At 37.0% G+C, this 20,286-nt stretch overlaps 1 protein-coding gene across 1 annotated transcript in view; it reads left to right on the top strand.

Moving 5' to 3' along the window:
* Positions 1–2,892: 2,892 nt before the first annotated feature.
* The window catches only part of LOC136040207 (uncharacterized protein PF3D7_1120600-like), a gene marked incomplete at its 3' end in the record, with an annotated part of 32,085 nt that continues 14,691 nt past the window's right edge, over positions 2,893–20,286 (top strand). Inside the window, 2 exon segments of the mRNA XM_065724378.1 lie at positions 2,893–3,020; positions 19,869–20,255. Coding sequence (XP_065580450.1) covers positions 3,009–3,020; positions 19,869–20,255 — 399 coding nt within the window.

Here is a 20,286-nt window from a genome sequence, read left to right as displayed (position 1 = left end):
TTCGAAACAAATGTTTAAATGAACCAGAATCTTTGGCAGGGTCATAAAATAGCCATACCCGGTGTTTCACCGATTCAATAGACGGAGTCATTACTGAATATACCACCCACTTTTTATCGTTAAGCTCCTTATAAGTTTTATGAAAAAAGATGAAATTTTTTTTAAGATTGACAGCTCCATCTTGCAGGAGGACAGAAGGCCCCACATTATGGGTTTTCAGGCGGAATGCAGGTCCCGATGGGGCAGCTTCTTCACTGCCATGGGACACAGGTCTTGAAGCTCTGGTGATTTCGCTATTTTGCTCATAGAGGGCAAAAGGGGTGAGATTCTTGCCAAACACGATTACTGAAAGTCTTGAAGGGCCCAAAGGTCTTAAGAAGGCCGAGTTCTCATCTTATTGAATAATCCTCGCCTTCTTTTAGGGGGAGCTTCTCGCTCTGAAAATTCCTTAAAAGGAAATAAAATCTTATTTTCCTTGAAGTGAGAAAATAAAACTTATAGAATTGTCATTGTCATTGTCAGAAACCTATCGTAAACTGATCTTCAAATTTAATTGTCGATTTTATATGTAATTATTTATGCTTACAAATAGTTTTCACGGTCCACGAAGATATAAGAAACTTTTTTAAAGAAAAGTAAAAAAAGCTTTAACAAATTTTGTATTATTCAGCCGTCTAAATCTTTTAGTGAGGGTAAATATGTTTTTTCTCTTTGAATATTTACGCCATTTTTCGTAATTGGAATAATCCCTTGTGGTTCGCTTGTAATATCTAAGTGTCAAATTTAGCAGGTGGCAAGGATACTCCCCCTGTGCAATTATCACAATAACAACTGTTCTGTAGAAACTAAGCCTTTATATGATGGAAGCTATCATTAACGGTTTAACCCAGCGTACCTGCTTATGTCTTTTTTACTAACCTGATAGAATATGCTTTAAAGCAGCTTAATATGAGACTGAATTTTGCAAGAAAATAAGGTTATTATACCTTCAATAAAACTTTTTATGAGTGGTGGGGCCAGGATTTTACTTTTTTATCTAATATAGGGAGTTACATCAGCTCAAATTTGATATGCACACCTTTTTTGGTGTGGGGCGGGGGTATAAAGGTAGAGAGGCTTACCTGTTGATATCTTTGAGTTATATTTGTTTTCAAAAATATTGGCTCATCACTCTCAAGATCTTACACAAGACTGACGGGAATTGCATTCTAGTGCCCATTTTTATACCTCCCAGAGACAATGGGAATTACTTGGTTCCCTTTAGAATAATAGCGGATCACTTGATATTTCGGTTTCCTGGAAATAATGAGATACAAATTGCTTACTAACAAACCTTTGTTCCATGAAGTCAGTAAATATTTATAATGATTCTGGTCATGGAAAATGGTGGCAAATATCTATTGTTTGCCGAGACAAAATGGCTGTAAAGCATAAAGCATTGGCAAGATGTAAGGACCGTGCCCTTACATGAGGGAGGACCATTGCAAGTTTTAAAAAACTCTCTATTAGTTCACACCCAGCCCTATTATGTAACAATCAAAGAAATCCTGATTTGGCTGGGACTTCTGAAGGTTTTAAAAGAATAAAAAAATTATAAGGTAAAACCCAATCCCCATTATGTCAAAACTATAGAAATCACGATTTGGCAAGTCTTCGTAGGTTTTTAAAGACTCTCTATTATGTAACAAGCAATCTCTTTGACGTAGCAACCAAAGAAGTCCTGAAGTAAAGAAGCCCTGGCCCTCGTGGGTTTTTTAAACAATCAGAGAAACTATAAAGTAATTAATGCATGCATCGTTTAGGAAACATACACAATGACGTAACAGACAACTGCGTCTTTTAGAAAACATTCTCTATGACGTAACACCCGTATCTCTTAGGAAACATTCCCTATTACAAAACAAGGACCTGCTGGCTGTCATGGAATGGTGCGATAGGGATGTCACAAAAAGCAGGGATAGGTATTTCACAGTAATAGTGGGATAGGGATGTCACAAAAAGAAGGGATAGGAATGTCACAGGAATGGTGGGATACGCATGTCACAAAAAGCAGTGAGACACGACTACTCCCCACCGCAGTAGATCGCTGGTAGGGGGTAAAAACGGCTTTTCTAAAAATAATAGTTTCATTTTTTGGTATTTTAGTATTTCAATATAACGAGTTTTACTTTTTTTTTAATTAATTGTTCTGATTTTACTTTTTTTTAATTCAGTTTGATGAATTTAACTTTTTAGATTTAACACTTAGAATTTAGTTTTTTTGTTTCTACTTTCTGATATAGTTTCTTAGTCAAGAATATTGAAAGGCTGTCTCAACCTTTAAATGAGAAGTTTAAGCATATGTTTCAGACAAGACACACCTATAAAAGTCTAAGAGACTTAGCTCAGTAAAGACCTAGTCATAACTTTCAGACAAAACAAAGCAGGAAGTTCTTCTTAAAAAAAAGACCAAATCTTCAAATACGGGAAAAAATCAATTAGAATTTAATGAAGTGGGAAGAGAAAAAAACTTAAGAATTGAAATACGGTAGAATTTAAGTTCGAAAGTGTGTGATAAATAAAATAATTGAATGGTATGACAGGCCCCAGTGTTCGGTATAGAAAGTTCTCCTTCAAAAAAGGCCTAATATTCAGAATAGCAGGATAAATTTCAATTCATTGACTGATGCCATTTTAGCGCAAGAAATTGAGACAAATTTTGTATTGAGCTAGTTATATTGAGCTATATTTACTGTTCTGAAATTAATCTAATTTCGCAGGTCAGGCGCTCTTGCTTTGTGGGACATCAAAACCATAAATTCGATTAATTTTAGAACACTAAACAAGCTCTAAGAGTCGCTTAGCTACATCCTGGCTTCATGATTTGCAAAAAATCTTACTTATACAATTTTTGAAACTGGTTTTGAAGATGTTTTTTAGAACTACTTGATCGAGTCAAGTTCTTTATTAGTCAAACTGATGTGGGTGATTTTTAGTTGTTCATCAGGCTTGTGGAAGTAAGCTGGATTATGGGAACAACGGTAAGTTGAATGATAAATCTTTTCAGATATCTTGGCGCATAAAAATCAAACCTACTTCTTAATTCTTTGAGAAATGGAAAAAAATCATTGGAAATCATATTTCGAAAATTCTTCTTTTGTTAAAATGATTTGAAAAAAGTTAATCTTACAAAAGAGCTAAGTTAGAATTTAAACCGAAGAAAGTTATTGCTTCACAGATTCCAAAAGATGCATCGGTATTTCTTGCTAGTTACACACTCGAAAAGTGAAGCTAGGTTAATCCTAATGAAATATACCAGAACATGATGAAAATATGATACTTTAGTTTATATAACAATATAATTTGGGCTATTTATTTGCACAATAGGGGGGGGGGGTGAGATTAAAGTAACCTAACTCTCCCCCACCCCCTAATATGCCAAAATAGAGCCCAAGCTATGCAATTTCAATGCATTCTGTCATCCGTCTTTTGTCATTGTTGCTATGACACCGATTTTCTTAGATCGTATATTCAGAAAACTTCTCGACTGTGTACTGGCTAATACGGAAGTACCGATACTTCTTCAAAACTAACTCAAATCAGCTCAACCGTGATATCCCCCAATATCTGTATAATTCTAAAAACTAGCATTTTACAGAAAAAAAAACACCGACCTCAAAAGAACAGGAGGTTCTCTTAGGGGCAGAAAATTTGATATGTAGTCTATATAAACTAAAAGACTGTTATAAGATTCTCAGTGGTCTTTCACAGTCCAGGGTATCGATAAATTTTAATATACAATCAGAATTTTCTTTAAAAACTTAAGCAAACTCAGTTTGCACTAAAGCGTTAGCTATCAGTATAACTAGAGGTGGTCGGCGTTAACCCCCCCCCCCCGGTGTTTACTCCCCAATCCCCAGAAAATACCCCCCTCGGTGTCCGTCTCCCACTGAAAATACCCTGGCGTTTGCCCCCCTGGAAAACACCCACCACGGAAAATACCCCCAGTGCCCCCCCCCACACAAACACACACATACAAACGGGGAAATGCCCTTCCCCCTCATAAAATACCCCCGGAAAATACCTCCCGTGGAAGTAAGGCTTTCCAAATTTGAGAATTTTGCATGCGTTTTGTCTTTTTTTATTTTCCGTAGGGGGAAGGCATTTTGGTACTTTTGTAATACGCCACTCACTCAAGTTTACGCTTTTTGAAACTCGAGAACAAACTGGTTTCTTTGTTAATTTCTTTCAGCTTAGCATGAGACAAAGCAAAGACAAGTGACAGAATAGACGAGAAATATATAATTTGGGCTATATATTTGCACATAAGGGGGGGGGATAAAGTATTTGGACAATTTCAAGTCAAAAAACAATTCCTGCTTCATAATATGCAAATAATTGTACCTAACACATTTTGCGTGCAAACTGGCTATACTCCCCCCTCCCCCAAAGTGGTTGTATATAGCCAAAATTTGTTTCTGAAGTAACAAAAAAACTAACGAAGAAACCGGTTTGTTCTCTAGCTTTATGCATCGTAAACTTGAGTGAGTGGCGTATAATACACAAGTACCGGAATTTTTAATGGAGAGCCGGATTACTCGGTATTATTTAAAAACGATCAGAAATTACATTTTTTTAAACAAGTTTTTCAACTGAAATTAAGAAGCAGCATCAAAACTTAAAACGAACAAAAATTATTACATATATGAAAGGGGATGCCTCCTCATCAAGACATGCCTCTTTACGCTAAAGTTTTTTCTATAGAATTTTAAAACAAAGCTTATTATTCTAATTGGGGGGCCATTATGTTTCAGAAATCGATCTTAAAGAATTAAGACAAAATGACAAGCTTTAGCGTAAAAAGCAAGGTCTCACACTACGCTGAAAGAAATTTTTTATACCTCCTCGGTGAGTTTGTCAAGCCTCTTCCATCTAGTGTCCTAAACCTCTTCCATATTGTCTCATGTATTTCTTGACATTTTGATGCTAAATGTCCTTATTAGCAAAGAAGACTAGAAAAATAACGGACGTTAGCATCGTCAATTATTGAGAGCTAAGGTTATCAGTGTTTCCACTGTTTCTCCATACACAATGATTCAAACAGAGCTTAAGTACCATTTAGACCTTGGGAAGGGTATACGGAAGATTTATCAGGGGTGCATCATGGATAAAAATTGTGCATCCAGTCAAACAGCTCAGCATTTTATGCATTCTTGCGTTTTTATCCGATAACACTTTACGGAGGCTCGGAGGACCCAATATTCGGGAGAGAACCCGAAGTTATTCTTGTTCTGCAGCTGCTATCAGGCAATTGATTTAAATTCTAAGGGAAAATAAACCCAAGGAAAGTCGAATCATATTATGGGAATCCCGTTTTATTTTCGATTCGTCAATAGGGGTACATTTAGTTGCCAAAAAAAAACAAAACAAGAACTGTAATTCATGTTCTTTCTTGTCCTTTGTCGCCATCTCACAGAGAATTGTTCGCATTGTGCTTCTGCCGGATCAAATAGCTCATAGTAACGAACTGTAAGTAAGGAGCGACGTGGCTCAATAGAGAGTAAAACTCTAAGAGACAGATCTTTAATATCAAGAGATATATCAAAAGAGTTGGCTTATTATGCTAGTTCCAAATATATAAGATTCATTAATTTTAAGTTTACCCATCAAAAGCTACAAGCCAGAGAAAATTTGCCGGATTTTCGAAAAAGAGGTGAAACACCCCGTAAAAGTCAAGGAATAACAATGAAAAGCACACCATATGATTCAGTGTATCCGAGAACCCTAATTTTACGAGAAGAAAGATCACGGATACGTTGTGTTAATTTTTTTTCGAGAGGTAATGACAGCACACCAATAGTCCTATAATATCTGGGCTCATTCGAAAGGGCTCATTCGAACGGAAATTAAAAGTTCTAGCGGCATTTTTAAGTCAGCAATAAGATTGAAGGACAGCTAGCCCCCCTTCCAACCACCATTTTTCTTTAAAGTTTCACGATCAAAATTTTGAGACAGCCATTTTGTTCAGGATATTTAAAAAGCCCATTAACTATGTCTTTGGCATAACATGACCTCCACAACCCCTGGGGGAAGGTTTTTAAGTCATGAAGCTTCCCCGTTTGTGTACGTTTATTATTTATAATTAGTAAGTATAGAGACACTTTTCGGAGGAGGGGGTAAATTTCCTGCGGGGGGGGGGTTTCCACTGGAATAATTTTCCTTGGAGAGGGAAATTTTCTGGGTTGAAGTTTCCAGGGGAAATTTTATAGTGGGGGATTTGCCATAATTCCTATACGAAATCCTTTTTATTTGTCTTACTTTCTATTTGCCAACCCAATTTTGCACTTAGAGATGTTCCGGGGGCTGTTTTCAGCATGTTTAGATTTCAGGGAAAAAATGTCCACGGAAGAGGGGATTTCCGGAGTGACCGAGAAAACGATTAAAAATTTAATTCTGTTCAAATGAAACTATATTAATGAGAATATTTCCGACTGAATCGTCCACAAGACATTTTACGGGGGAGGGGGATTTCCAGCAAGGATGGAATTGTCTGGAAGGGATTTTACGGGTAGGGGGGTGTATTTTGCGTGGGAGTAAATTTTGACGGAGTAGTTTCCCGTGGGGGAGGGAACTTTTAATGGAAGGAGATTCAGATTTACCTGTATTATTTGAAAAACGATCAGAAATTAAATAAAAAACTATTTTTGAACCGGATGAAGGGGTTGCCCGTCCTCTATAGTTTGCTTTTTTGCGCTAAAGTTTGACTATTTGTCCCAATTTTTTAAGAACGGCTCCTGAAACACAAGGGCCGTTTAATCAGAAAAGGAAGCTTTTTTTAAGTACTTAAAGCTTTAGGATAAAGAGCAAGGTATTGAGGAGGGGGCCAACCTTTTCAATTATGGAATAGTTTCTAGTTATTTTGAGTTTTAATGTTGCTCTTTACTTTCAGTTGAAAAAATTGTTGTTTCTTTATTTAATTCCCGTACAAGGTCGAACTAGTAAGCGTTCTATTAAGATAAAATAGTCTTTCCCCTGTTCTAACCTCTGCTTAGCCGCAGAGATTATCTGATGATTATTCTGGAGGGAATAAGAAAAACATACAGCAACAAACCTGTTTTCAGGGGAAGGCTTAGGGGGTTTGAACCCACCTCAAAATTTTTGTTTGACTCGTAAAAACGTAAGAAAAATGCATTAAATTACATTTCTGATATTTTTTGTAACCCCTCCCCCTCGAACAAAATCCTGGAAACGTTCCTTTGCAGAATTCCCGCAAGTTTGCTGAAGAACCTTTGACACAAATTCACGCGAGTATCCGGTCTCATTCTTATGAAAAATTAATTCAAGATGCAAAGTGGGCGTTGTCCCTGTGGTTTTACCTTAAATTACCTTAAATCGCACTGGCCGGCGAATAAGGTTGGGTGAACATCCTGTAGATTCGCCGGTTGAGTGATGGAGGTGGAAGTGCGTTGTCTAGTTCCGTTGAGTAGATCCACTGGCCTCCCAGTGTAGTTTCCACTCCATCGCTGCCCAGTCTCGGTCAATTGCTTTTTTGAAGTTGTCAACAGTTTTGGACTGAACTGTTTCTTCACTAAGGGAATTCCACAGTGGAACAGCACGAGTTGAGAAGAAGTTGGAACGTTCTCTCCGTGAGCTTCTTTGTTGCTGGAGCTTCTTGGTGTGGCCCCGGGTGTGGCTAGAGAGCGACTTATTAAAAAGCCCTGGTGTGACACCATTCTCCAGCAGCTTGTGGGTCAGGATTGCATCTCCGCGTTTCCTCCTGTACGTCAGGGTTGGGAGCTTGAGTTTCTTGAGGCGTTCAGGGTACGAGAGGTTCTTACATTTGGTTGGTAGTTTTGTAGCCCTCCGCTGAACGCTCTCAAGGATCTTCTTGTCCACGACATAGTGGGGAACGGCAAGAGAGACTCCGTACTCAAGTTGCGGTCTGACCAGTCCTGTATATAGCTTCCTGATTGTCCTGGGAGATCTACTGGTGATATTACGTCTGATGAGACCAAGGGACCTGTTGCCTTTTGCAGCTAGGTATTTGCTGTGACTATGGAATTTCATTTTGTCATCAACAATGACCCCAAGGTCTCTTTCTTCGGTGACAGTTTCCAAAGTTATGAGCTTCCCAGTACGATCTGTCATTGTATATGTCATTCCTGGGTTCTTAGGGCCAAGATGTAGGACTTTGCACTTTTCAGCATTAAACTCGAGGGACCAGGAAGAGGACCAGTTGTTGAGGGTGTGCAGATCTGCCTGCAGAGCTGCGCACTGTTGGTTGTTTGCGACTGGGCCAAACAATTTCGAGTCGTCTGCAAACAGTTTAAGGTCATTTTGCACTGACTGGGCTGAGTCATTGATGAACATGTTGAAGAGGGTAGGTCCCAGTTTAGTTCCTTGCGGAACTCCGCTGAGCACTGGAGTTGGGTTTGACATGATTTGATTCCCCTCTTCATCATACATCATCACCCTCTGTATTCTATCCTTGAGAAACTGGATAATCCATTCCCTTACATCTTGGTGGAGTTGATAGAACTCTAGTTTCCTTTCCAGGTACGAGTGTACTACCTTCTCGAAAGCTTTGGCTTGGTCCAGCAAGAGTACGTCAACTGGAAGGCCTTCCTCAATCATCTTGGTGATTATGTCATATGATTGAATTAGGTTTGTCTCCACAGAGCGACCCTTCCTGAAACCATGTTGTCCATCGTATAACAGGCTGTTAGTTTCCAGATGTGCAACGATTGCATCATTTAAGACGCCTTCCATGACTTTTGATGGGACAGAAGTCAGGCTGATGGGTCTGTAATTCTGTGGTTTATCTTTCTGTCCTTTTTTGAAAACTGGCATGACATTTGCTGTTTTCCAGTCAGAGGGAATAGTTTTGGAAGCTATTGACATCTGGAATATTCTTGTCAGGGGTTCCGCTATTTCAGCTGTGGTCTCCTTCAGCAACCTAGGATGGATGCCATCGGGTCCCTTTGCCTTGGATGGGTCCAAAGTTTTTAGGCGCTTGTAAGTATCACAAGCTGTGAACTGGATCGGTGGCATAGGGTGTTTGATGTGGGTGGTTGGCATATCCGGTGGGGGGCATCCAGGGTCTTTAGAGAAATTTGACGAGAAGCATTGATTGAGGGTATCTGCCATTACCAATGGGTCGGTTATTTTGGTTCCATCGCTGGAGGTAAAATGATGGATCGACCTGCGGCTTGGGTTGTTTGAAGTGACATATCTCCAAAACTTTTTTGGATTGGTTTTTGCCTCTAGTGCTATCGACTCCTCATATCTTATGGTTGCTTTTCTGGTCGCATTTCTCAGTTTGTTCCTGGCCTTTTTGTACTGCTCTAGATGGGCTGCACTCTCACAATTTTTATACTTTTTCCAAGCTTTCTTTTTCTTATTAATGACTTTTTTTAGCTGTGGTGACATATACGGAAGGGTTCTGGGACGTTCTGAGAAGTAAGTTTTCGTATGCTTCAACTCAAGACTCAGTAGTATGTCCTTGAAAAGCTCCCAGGATGCTTCAGTGTCTTGTTGCAAGGAGTTTTCCCATTCAATCTCTTGTAGGTCCTGGCGTATTTTCTTGTAATCAACAAACGTTCGTTTGATTTTGTTGGTTGGTATCCGATTCAAGATTATTGCACTCAGGATACAAAGATGGTCGCTTGCTCCAAGGGGGGGTAAGTTTGCTGTTGACATAATTTTTTCGGGGTTGTTTGACAGAACGAGATCAAGGAGAGATGGAGTTTGATGATCTCTATGTCTGGTAGGGAACTCAACTGTCTGGACCAGCAGGTTATCAGCAAAGGCTTCAAGAGTTGGATTGGTATAGTTGTTTTGAAGAGTAAAGCCTAAACCATCGACCCACCTGGTGTCCGGCATGTTAAAGTCTCCTGCGATGATGACATTTTTGGGGTTACATATTGTCATTTCATTTATAATATTTGCCACATACTGAAATGATTCTTCGGAGTTGGGGGAGGAAGGGCTACGGTAAATCACGCCAATTCTAAACTTTTCAGACCCTACTGTCAATTCAACCAGGATAGACTCTACCCAAAAATAATTGGCACTTGTGAAAAGGTCAATGTTATTTACCTTCAAGGCTGACTTGATGTATATGGCAACTCCTCTCCTCACATTGGGTCTGTCCAGATTCGAAGAATTAAAGAATAATTGATTTAAAGAAGTAATTTTATGAGTGCGCGTTGAATGAATTTACTGAGTAATTAAACTCACAAAAAGCATTTCCTGAAATAAATCAACTATTAACGCTAAAACAAAGAAAATGAATGATAAAAAGAAAACAAAATAACAAACAAGCAAACAGACACTAAAAAAATACCATCAATAATGAGTGCGCGTTACTAACCGTAAATTAACTCATGAACGACACGGTGAAGCCTACACCAATGGGGTAAGCTCTCTGTTGTCATAATCTCTCGAGCTTTGTTCTTGTTGTTATTGCTTATTACACATATTTTACACATATTTGAGTAAACTGATAGTTATCCTGGTAATAATTATATGAGCATCTGGTACTCTTATTCGACATTTGTGTCTCGCAACCGTATTATGACTTTGCAACTTGTAAACTTGCCTCCCCCCGTCAATATTGTATAATACTACTCAATTTATATTTCATTAGCAAAGCTTACGCAATAGGCTACTATTCTTTTTTGAGAATAATAACCAACCATCAAAATTAGCTCATGAATGATGTGACTGCGGTTCCCAAACCACACAATTAGATTTCTAAGCAAATGAGAAACAAATTCAAGTGCACTCGGCTTTTAAAATTTGCTAAATATTCCATATGATCAAAATTCAGGGTTGCTGACTGCTTCTATCCGATGCAATAGAAAAATCTATTTTGACACTTCATATGTCATTATAAGTAAAACAAATTGTTGGTAATTTGAGGGATGCAAGTCAAGTCGTTATGCTGTACTTCCTCAAAAAGCCTTAATTGTGAGTAGCTGGTCTTAAAATATGCCATCAAAATTGAACCTTCTTTGGTAGATCAAAAATTAGCATTTGAGTCTTCTCGAAGACGTTGACCCATGTAGAAAGCAACAAGAAAGACCGGTTTTCAGAGTCAACGCAACTTCAATCTTTATAGTTCTTCTTTTTTTTCTTTGAATCATATGTCACATCAAAGTAAACGGAAAAACGTATTGATAAATATCCAATGTCTAGCCAAAGAAACTTCGACTTTTTCAAAAGAAATTTATTATTGATCGTTTTATACTGGGAAGAATTTATGTTACTGTACGCACATATTATGGTGTCAAACAACCAGGTAATTAGTAGCGCCGTGCAAACCTAAAGATATCAAAGAAAATACGGCCAGTGGCTTAGTTAGACTAAGGCTTTTGAAGCTTTAACCATGTCCCCCTACAATTTGGAAAATATGTAGAATATATTAAAGCTTTGAAAATATAATGGCTACTTTCAGAACATTATTTATTTAAGACCATAAGCACAGAGTGCAGGTGTGTGTGTGTTAGGGGTGAGGGGTTCAGGAGGTCATGGACCCTATCGTGTGAACTGTGAAGCTGTTGAGTAGTATTCTGCTTTGAAACGTCAGATTTTGCCGAAAAAACAAGAATTCCTTTATCTTTGTGAAAATTGTAGAAAACATCACACAAATCGTGAGATTTTGTGGTTGAGGTGACTGTATGTAAATTATATATATAATAAATTATATATATATATATATATATATATATGTATATACAGTGATGTATATACAGTGGTTGGGGCCATGGCTACTAACACTTTTATGAGTCTTTTATCCAAGAATCAACTGTCACTGAAGCCTAACCCTAAGACTTCTAGAAAAACAAAGATATTTCCGAACAATGTGCTTAGAGGCGCTAGCAGGGAGATATTTGAAATGTCCTTAACAGTTTCTGAGCCCACGAAAGTAAAACCTTCGAAAAAGTGATGTAGAATTAAATGATGATTCGCATTTTATCTATCTTATAAAATAAAAACGGCGGTATTTTAAGCTAAGGCTGACGTAATTTGATATAAATCCCTTTTTTTTTAACTCCTTATCATTAGCAGTTTTAGGCCTCATAATCTGGGGGCGGGGCAAGGTATACCACAGAAGTGTTAAATTTTAAAAGAAGAGGTGGGTAGGTAACTTTATTTAAAAAACAATTGTGTAAACTTTCATTTATCAGCTAAAGAAAAAGGCCACAGTGGCCTGTAAGCATAGTTGACATCTAGAGTAATTCTACAGGAATAAAAGAATTCAATGACAGATATGTGAAAATCAGGAGGTAGCAGCTGACCAGGCCAAAAAAAAGGCCACAATGGCCTGTAAACATAGCTGACATCTAGAGGAGTAGAGGAGTTCAACGTCAGATATCTGAAAACTGGAGGGAACTGCTGCCCCCTGACTAGGCCTAGGACCACCGCTGGTCAATGCGAAATCTGATAATCTGACAAAGATCTGGTTCATAGTACCAGGAACAATTAGGATATGTACTATCTTACAATAACATGCTAGGCCTGGGGAATAACCGTGGATATGCTATTAACAACAGCCATATTTTAAATAAAAAAAAAGTTTATTTTCAATAAGAATAAAGAGCGTCATTATAACTAAAATAAACAGAAATTATTCAGTATTTTGGGGGACCTACCCTTTTTCAACTACGGCTCTTTTCGCCAAATGAAACTTTTGATCCCAATTCTTTAAAAACTACTGCTCAAACACAAAGCTGTTGAATTTTAATAAAAAGAGTTTCTAAGTTGTTCCAAGTACAACAAACTTCAGCGTAAACAGCGGAGATTGAGGAGGGGCAGTCTCTCTAGTATACTCGTATACAAAATAATTTCAATTTATTTTAAATCGTATTGTCGCTCTTTAGTTTCATTTGAAAAAAACTTTTTTACATATATACGCTAAAGATCAACTGACATGTAAGCGGACATTTAGTGTAGAAAAAAAAAATAGGGAAAAGCAGAATTACTGTAAAACTAAATATGTATTTTAAAGAAATATCTATTTGCGAAGGAGAGAGAATAAGCAACAGCCGAAGACGGGAAAAATCAGGCGTGGCTATTCTCTCTATTTATAATGCCTGAGATACGTGGATTAAATGCAAGCTTAGTCGTTCGAATCTTCTGATTTTGCGTTTATGGTAATTTGTTCAACAAAGACCAGAAACCAGCTACATTTTAAATAAAACAAAAGGTAAACTATTTTCACAAGATGCAAGTCTGATGCTTAACTAGCAGGTATTAGGATCAGTGTTGCCAACGCTTCGGAAGAAAAAGTACCGCAAAACGCCCTAAAATTGTACCACTGATGAAAAAAGTTTACCATACCTTTTTTTGCGTGTTGTGCTATGGGCAAGACAATTTTTTTTTTCACTACGCACAACACGTGGACGATCGGAAAATTAAATTACAATAAAGAGAACAAAGTATCACATATGTTCTTTCAAAGATATTTGAGAGACCTCCTTTCCCCTGCAGATACCGTTTTGGTGTCACTCCTCCAAATAGCTGCTCACCTATTTTGTACCTACCGTACAGATGGCTGTGCTGCTTTACGCTATATTATGACCGCAAGAGGCCAAAAACAGGTACTTAAATAAATGTGTAAAGAAAAACTTAAATATCTAGAAGAGAAAAAATAAATAAAAACTACAACTCCCTCCGCTCGCTGCGTCCTGACGCCCAGTCAAATTTTATTGTACCACATTTTATAAAATGTTCCAGGAAATTTGTGATTGTACCAGAATGTACCTTTAGAAGTGAAATGTACCAAAATGGTACAATTGTACCGCTGTTGGCAACACTGATTAGGATACGTGCTTGACTTGTCACTTTTTTATAGTGCAGCATATGCTATTCAGCATTGTCACCTGTCTTCTTTTTAGCATTGCAAAGGCTTTAACCTAGAGCTAAACAAATGTTATAATAAAAATGCCAAAGCAGGCAATAATGATTCCCTTATAAAAAAAAAAATTACCAGCTTCATCGAAGTTCGTAAATGGTCGATCTAAGATAGTTTAAGTGTTGTTGGCTTGTTGCCAAAATTAAATTGGAATCTTACTCTCAAATTTTGTCCTGTCATTTAGCTTTCCCATTAGAAAACACATAATTTATTCTTTTTTACAAGAAATCCAAGATATTTTCATCTTCCTATCTGCTTTGCTGGAGCGAGGTTTCAACCAGTATTAAATGGAAAAAAAAAGTTTTTTTTTTAAATAAAAGTAAGGAGCAACATTAAAACTTAAAACGAACAGAAATTACTCCGTATATGAAAGGGGCTACAAAAAATATAAAATTCGTCTAAATCAGCGAATTCTATAAATGTCACCGTCACTGTAAAACTGAAAGCTACTACTTTTTCTTTCTTCGGGTATAAAAATATTTGGTTATTTATTATTAGTAAAACTTAAACCATTATACAATGGGTAATAACAATAGTCGAGCTGACAGGGGCTGGGGAGCCCAGTCCCGTGTCACTCGTGCATTTTATTCATTTATTGGTAGGTATACAATGATTATACAGGGACTGCTTAAAATGCTTTTACATAATGGATGATCATCCGTTCCTCTAATTAGAGCTCAGATTTGACCAACAAATAACCAAAAAAATGTTTTCAATAATTGGAAATAATTATGATATTGAAAAAAAAACAACAACAAATAGTTTCCTTTTGAAGAAATACTGCTAAATTTGTTTTTGAGTGGGATCGTACTGTCAACTTACATGACTAACGATACTAATATTTGCTTTATTATGAAGGGACACTCGTCGTTTTGCATTTGAAAATGGATCTTTTCTGTAATTGGCAAACTACCGACAGCGTGAGACAATGTGACATGTAAATTATTGCACAAAGGACAGTAACTATCAAGCCACATAGGGGTCTTAATGGGTTATTGCCTTATCAATGGTTCCTATTTAAATTACATAAAAAAAAACTAGTTTTTCTAACTGAAAGTAAGGAGCGACATTAAAACAAAACGAACAGAAATTACTCCGTATATGAAATGGGTTGTCCCCTCCGCAATCCCTCGCTCTTTATGCTAAAGCTATTAATTGTCCTAAAAAGCAGAGTTGTGGTAAAGAGTCAAACTTTAGCGTAAAGAGCGAAGGATTGCGGAGGGGACAACCCATTTCATATAAGGAGTAATTTCTGTTCGTTTTGTTTTAATGTCGCTCCTTACTTTCAGTTAGAAAAACTAGTTTTTTATGTAATTTCTGAACGTTTTTGAATTAATGCATGTTTGATTTTGGCTCTCCACACATAAATTATTAAAATGAAATTCACATTTTAATTCCTTTTTTGGCTAAATGGCTTTCTCTTAGTTCTGATCAGACGATTTTGAGAAATATGGGATGGGGAAGGAGGCCTAGTTGCCATGCAATTTTTCGGTTACACAAAAAGGCAACTATAAATTTTAATTTTTAACGAATTTCCTTATTAGTAAAAAATATACGTAACTTAAGAATTAACTTACGTAACAAACTTTTATATTCTTAAATTTTTATTATGTATATGAGGGGGTTTGTACCCTCGTTAATACCTCGCTCTTTACACTAAATCGTAAGTTTTGTGCCGATTCTTTAAGAATGACCCCTGAATCAGAAAGGCCGTAGAATAAATAGTTGAAATTACTAAAAATACTTTAGCATAAAGAGCGAGGTATTTATCTCCTCCTAAATACCTCGCTCTTTATGCTAAAGTATTTTTAGAACCCCTCATATGCGTAATAATCTCTGTTCGTTTTAAGTTTCAATGGTACTCCTTACTTTCAATTGAAAGAATTTTTCCATGTTTATTTTTTCATTTTGTTATAGTAATTTTAGAAAATCCTGCGCCCTTTTCATTGAATTTCTGTTCCCCCATGACATATTTCTCCAAGGAAAGATCCTCCCACATAGCCCCCTCCCCTCAACCCCACCCCCAAATCCAAAAAAAAATCCCCTGAAAACGACTGTACATTTCCCAATAATAATTATTATATGTAAACACTGGTCGAAGTTTGTAACTTGCAGCCCCTCCCCCAGGGACTGTGGGGGAGTAAGTCATTCCCAAAGACATAGTTATTATGGTTTTTGACTATGCGGAACAAAATGGCTATCTCAAAATTTTGATCTGTTGACTTTGGAGAAAAATGAGCGTGGGAGGGGGCCTAGGTGCCCTCCAATTTTTTTTGGTCACTTAAAAAGGGCACTAGAACTTTTCATTTCCGTTAGAATGAGCCCTCTTGCAACATTCTAGGACCACTTGGTCGATACGATGACCCCTGGGAAAAAAAAACAAAACAAACAAACAAATAAACACGCACCCGTGATTTGTCTTCTGGCAAAAAATACGAAATTCCACATTTTTGTAGATAGGAGCTTGAAACTTCTACAGTAGGGTTCTCTGATACGCTGAATCTGATGGTGTAATTTTCGTTAAGATTCTATGACTTTTAGGGGGTGTTTCCCCCTATTTTCTAAAATAAGACAAATTTTCTCAGGCTCGTAACTTTTGATGACAAAGACCAAATTTGATGAAACTTATATATTTAAAATCAGCATGAACATCCGATTCTTTTGATGTATATTTTAGCATCAAAATTCCGTTATTTAGAGTTTCGTTTACTATTGAGCCGGGTCGCTCCTTACTACAGTTCGTTACCACGAACTGTTTGATACACTCGTATATATATATATATATATATATATATATCGGCACGTACACAGGAATTTTTTTTCGGGGGGGGGGGGGCAAAACCTTCGAAACAGCAGATATAAAGTAGCACTTTTTATTTAGTAGCCTAATGCAAAAAGCAGGTATATCGGAAAATCCAGATTAACTCTAATCTGTAGTATTGTAGCGGATGGGGGGGGGGGGAAAGAAGACTGAAGCCTCGAAAGTATGTTATAGGCTCATGTTATGTTCATAGCGATTTAGAACCAGTGATTAATCTACTATATCCCACTGAAAGGGAAATTTTAGAGTTAACAGTGCAATATGGATTTTGTGGGGGGTAGTTCTTTTATTGCAAAAATGTAGATTTTAATGAAAAATGATAGTTTCAAAAATTGATCCATTAAAAGCTGTACTTTATCCTGAAAGGGGGGGGGGATAAACGCCCTAATATAAAGGATAATTCTATTTTGCTGTGGAAAGCAAACTCTCTTTACAAAAAAAATAGCAGCACAATTGCTAATTACTTCAAAGAGGGTAAAAAGTTAGACAGAAAATGGGTTAATAATTGGGCAGTGACTTGACCGGATAATGGCATGCTCTAAAATCTATATAGAGCATGGCATGCTCTAAAATCTATAAAATCTAAAATCTAATGTATGTATATATATATATATATATATATATATATGTGTGTTTCGTAAATTTCACAACATCAACTTGATATCTTCAGGATATCGAAGAGTCAGATTGCAGTAAAAGTTATATTGATTTCTAAAAGAGAAAAACGCTTGAATGGTAATTTTTATTTGTTGATTTTAGCGTGTTAATTCTAATCATTGATGCTCGATATCGTTGTATCGATAGATACTCGAAGCCAAGATAAAACCAGGGACCTTGTTTCGGGGGGTGAGGGCAGTTGCCCCCGATAATTTTTAGAAAATAACTATGATATTGCCCATGCCCCTTTACTATCCGGATATGGACCACTCTTGCCCCTCCAATAAAATACTGGAGCTACTCCCTTGGATACAAAATTAATACAATCAACAATTTGAACGTTTATGTCACAAAAATATTGAACAGCTTCATTGATAGTCAGCCCCATTAATGGGACATATTGAACCTGACCTAGGTATGTATTAGCCAATGATTTGCGTGTCACTCGGTAAACCTCGTCAGACAAAAAATCCAATAAAGAGGAGGGCCAAAGTGGTTAAGCCTTTGCTTTCAGCATAACTGTCCATTTGATGATTGTCAAACTATATTATAGTTTTTTTCTTCCTTTATCGACGGAACACCCTCAACATATCCATTGTTCTCTTTGCGCATGACACAATGAAGGCACAATAAATGGGCAGAATAACTAAACATAGAAAATTCTGGTTAATTAGGAATTTTGGCACGTGCTAGGTGTTCAAGCCTTATTCGGAAATTCAAAACTCGAAGAATTTTTTTGATTAGCATACTCTCTGTAGAACCGTTATTTCGACATTCTTACTTTATTATATTTGAATCTTTTTCTGGGTCAGCTCGTTCTCAAACCTTATAAAGATTTATGGGGGAAGGATCGGCTTTATGTAACATTTAAGTAAACTAGTTAGCAACTACGAGCGACAAGGTTTTGCAGGGTGGCCATAGCAGATACAAAATTGCAGTAGCGATATTTAATTATCAATGAAGATTATTTTCAACTTGATATACCAACAGATAATGGGGCTGTATTGCTAATATTGGAAATTACATTCAACAGCCTTTATGAGAAAGGGAGATATCTAGTCTGAACCTGAAATTGTCTTATCTCAAAAGAGTAAATATTTAAACCTTGAATGAGCCCTTCTTTTCTTTTTCTTTTTTTTTCTTTTTTTTATTTACTAATACCTCTTCAGTAGAATACAATTTACAATGGAATCATGACAGATTAAGGGTTGACTTTTCCGACTCTTTTTTCAACATGACATTACTAAAAAGGTCAGAAAAACATTTTACAGAAACATTGCCTATTCAATTTAGTTTTCTTCAAGAATCTTGTCAAAACTAAGATAAACCTCCATAATTCAAACATCTAGAGAAACAGGTCAGTTTTCTTTGGTATATCTTTGCCTTATGGTACTGTATGGCTCATTTTTCAGTTTTCACTGTTATTTAGGAAAATTAGCTCGAAATTTGCCCCCGCCCCTCCACTGGGAATTGGTGAATTACGCCACTGGGGTGGGAGGGGGCAATTTTACTGTTTTTCAATCATTTCAATGAAAAATATCAAAACAGGCAATGTTCAAAATCAGGGGGAGGGACCATTAACACCTGGGGGAAAATGACGCCTCTGCATTCCTCTCCTCTTCTCTCTTCATTGACGCCACTACAAGGGGATTCTGTGTTCGCCCTCTAAATATTACAACAATATACTGTATTCTGCACAGGAGCAGCACTGTATCTTGCCCCTTTTTATCAAATTTTCTCCTCTGGCACGTCTGGTATTTTGAAAAAGAATTTTTTTCCTTTTTTTCAAACTGTGCTTTCCTTTTCATTTTGTAGCTTCGACTTTAAAAACATTCGGAAGAGAAAACCAACGGGAAATGAAATATTGCACCTTCTTCAGGGGTTTGCCAACATTAACTCTCTTTTCCTTGCACTCGCTAGGTCTTTACAATTCAAGAGTTGGACAGCAAAATGCTTGTTTTGGCTCGTCCGTGCGTTTTTGTTGTCACTAAAACGGTAAAACGGTTAACCTGTAAGACCGTTACATTTCTTAGATATGTATTTATCGCAGAAACGCTTATTGCTTCGATTTCTTGTAGACTTTTAATTCAAGAAAACATCAGGCCGGATTCACTCTCTCCGATATTTTCCTCGAAAAGGGAATGAGCTAAATAGTCATTAAAATCTCTTTGGAACTTTGTTCTAAAATAAATACCAAAGTTGTAAAAGAAAAAAAGAATGTTTTCTCGTGTAGATTCGTTAAATATCGTAAAAAAGCTATCCCTATAGGCTCTAGATACCCTTTAAGTAAAAAAACAGTAATAACTTCGTCGTATATAAATATCCAGCGACTCCAAAATCTAAAAAGAGAGAAGTTAAGCAGTATGGCGCTTATCACCCCTATCGATCGTCGCTATTTGCAGAAACAGGTACAATTTGTTTAAAGATTTTCAATGAAGACGCGTGAGTTTTCTTTGATGACAAATATTGAGGGTTTAAAGTCTTTTTTTTCAGTTTATACGAAATTGCATTACATTATGCCTCTTCACAATTGTCTTTGGGGATTCAAGAAACCAGAACATTGATGAGAAAGACAGAAAAGGAAAACAACGGTTTTTTGGGTATAATCCTTACCCTTATTATGTACGACGACCATCATATGCAGTTCCAATTCAGCCCTTCTATGCACCATATCAACGGAGTCCTTACTATAGCCCTACAGGATATCCATTTCGAGGATTCTCACAGTTCCTTCCTTTTCGTTCGAATCCACCAATAATACGAGTTGCATCGCCATCATATGCTCCAGTACCTGTTATAAGTCCACAGATATTTCCTCTTAGAAGAGGTGATGAGTCTCTAGTTGCAGTGGATTCAAATTTGGACAACGGTGCCTCTAACGTAAGTTTAAAAATTGTCTAATAGAATTGTG

Source organism: Artemia franciscana, chromosome 2, assembly GCF_032884065.1.
Source record: "Artemia franciscana chromosome 2, ASM3288406v1, whole genome shotgun sequence".
NCBI classification, from domain to species: Eukaryota; Metazoa; Arthropoda; class Branchiopoda; order Anostraca; family Artemiidae; genus Artemia; species Artemia franciscana.
The sequence above is the reverse complement of the archived record's forward strand: the minus strand, read 5'-3'. Positions and strand labels throughout refer to the sequence as shown.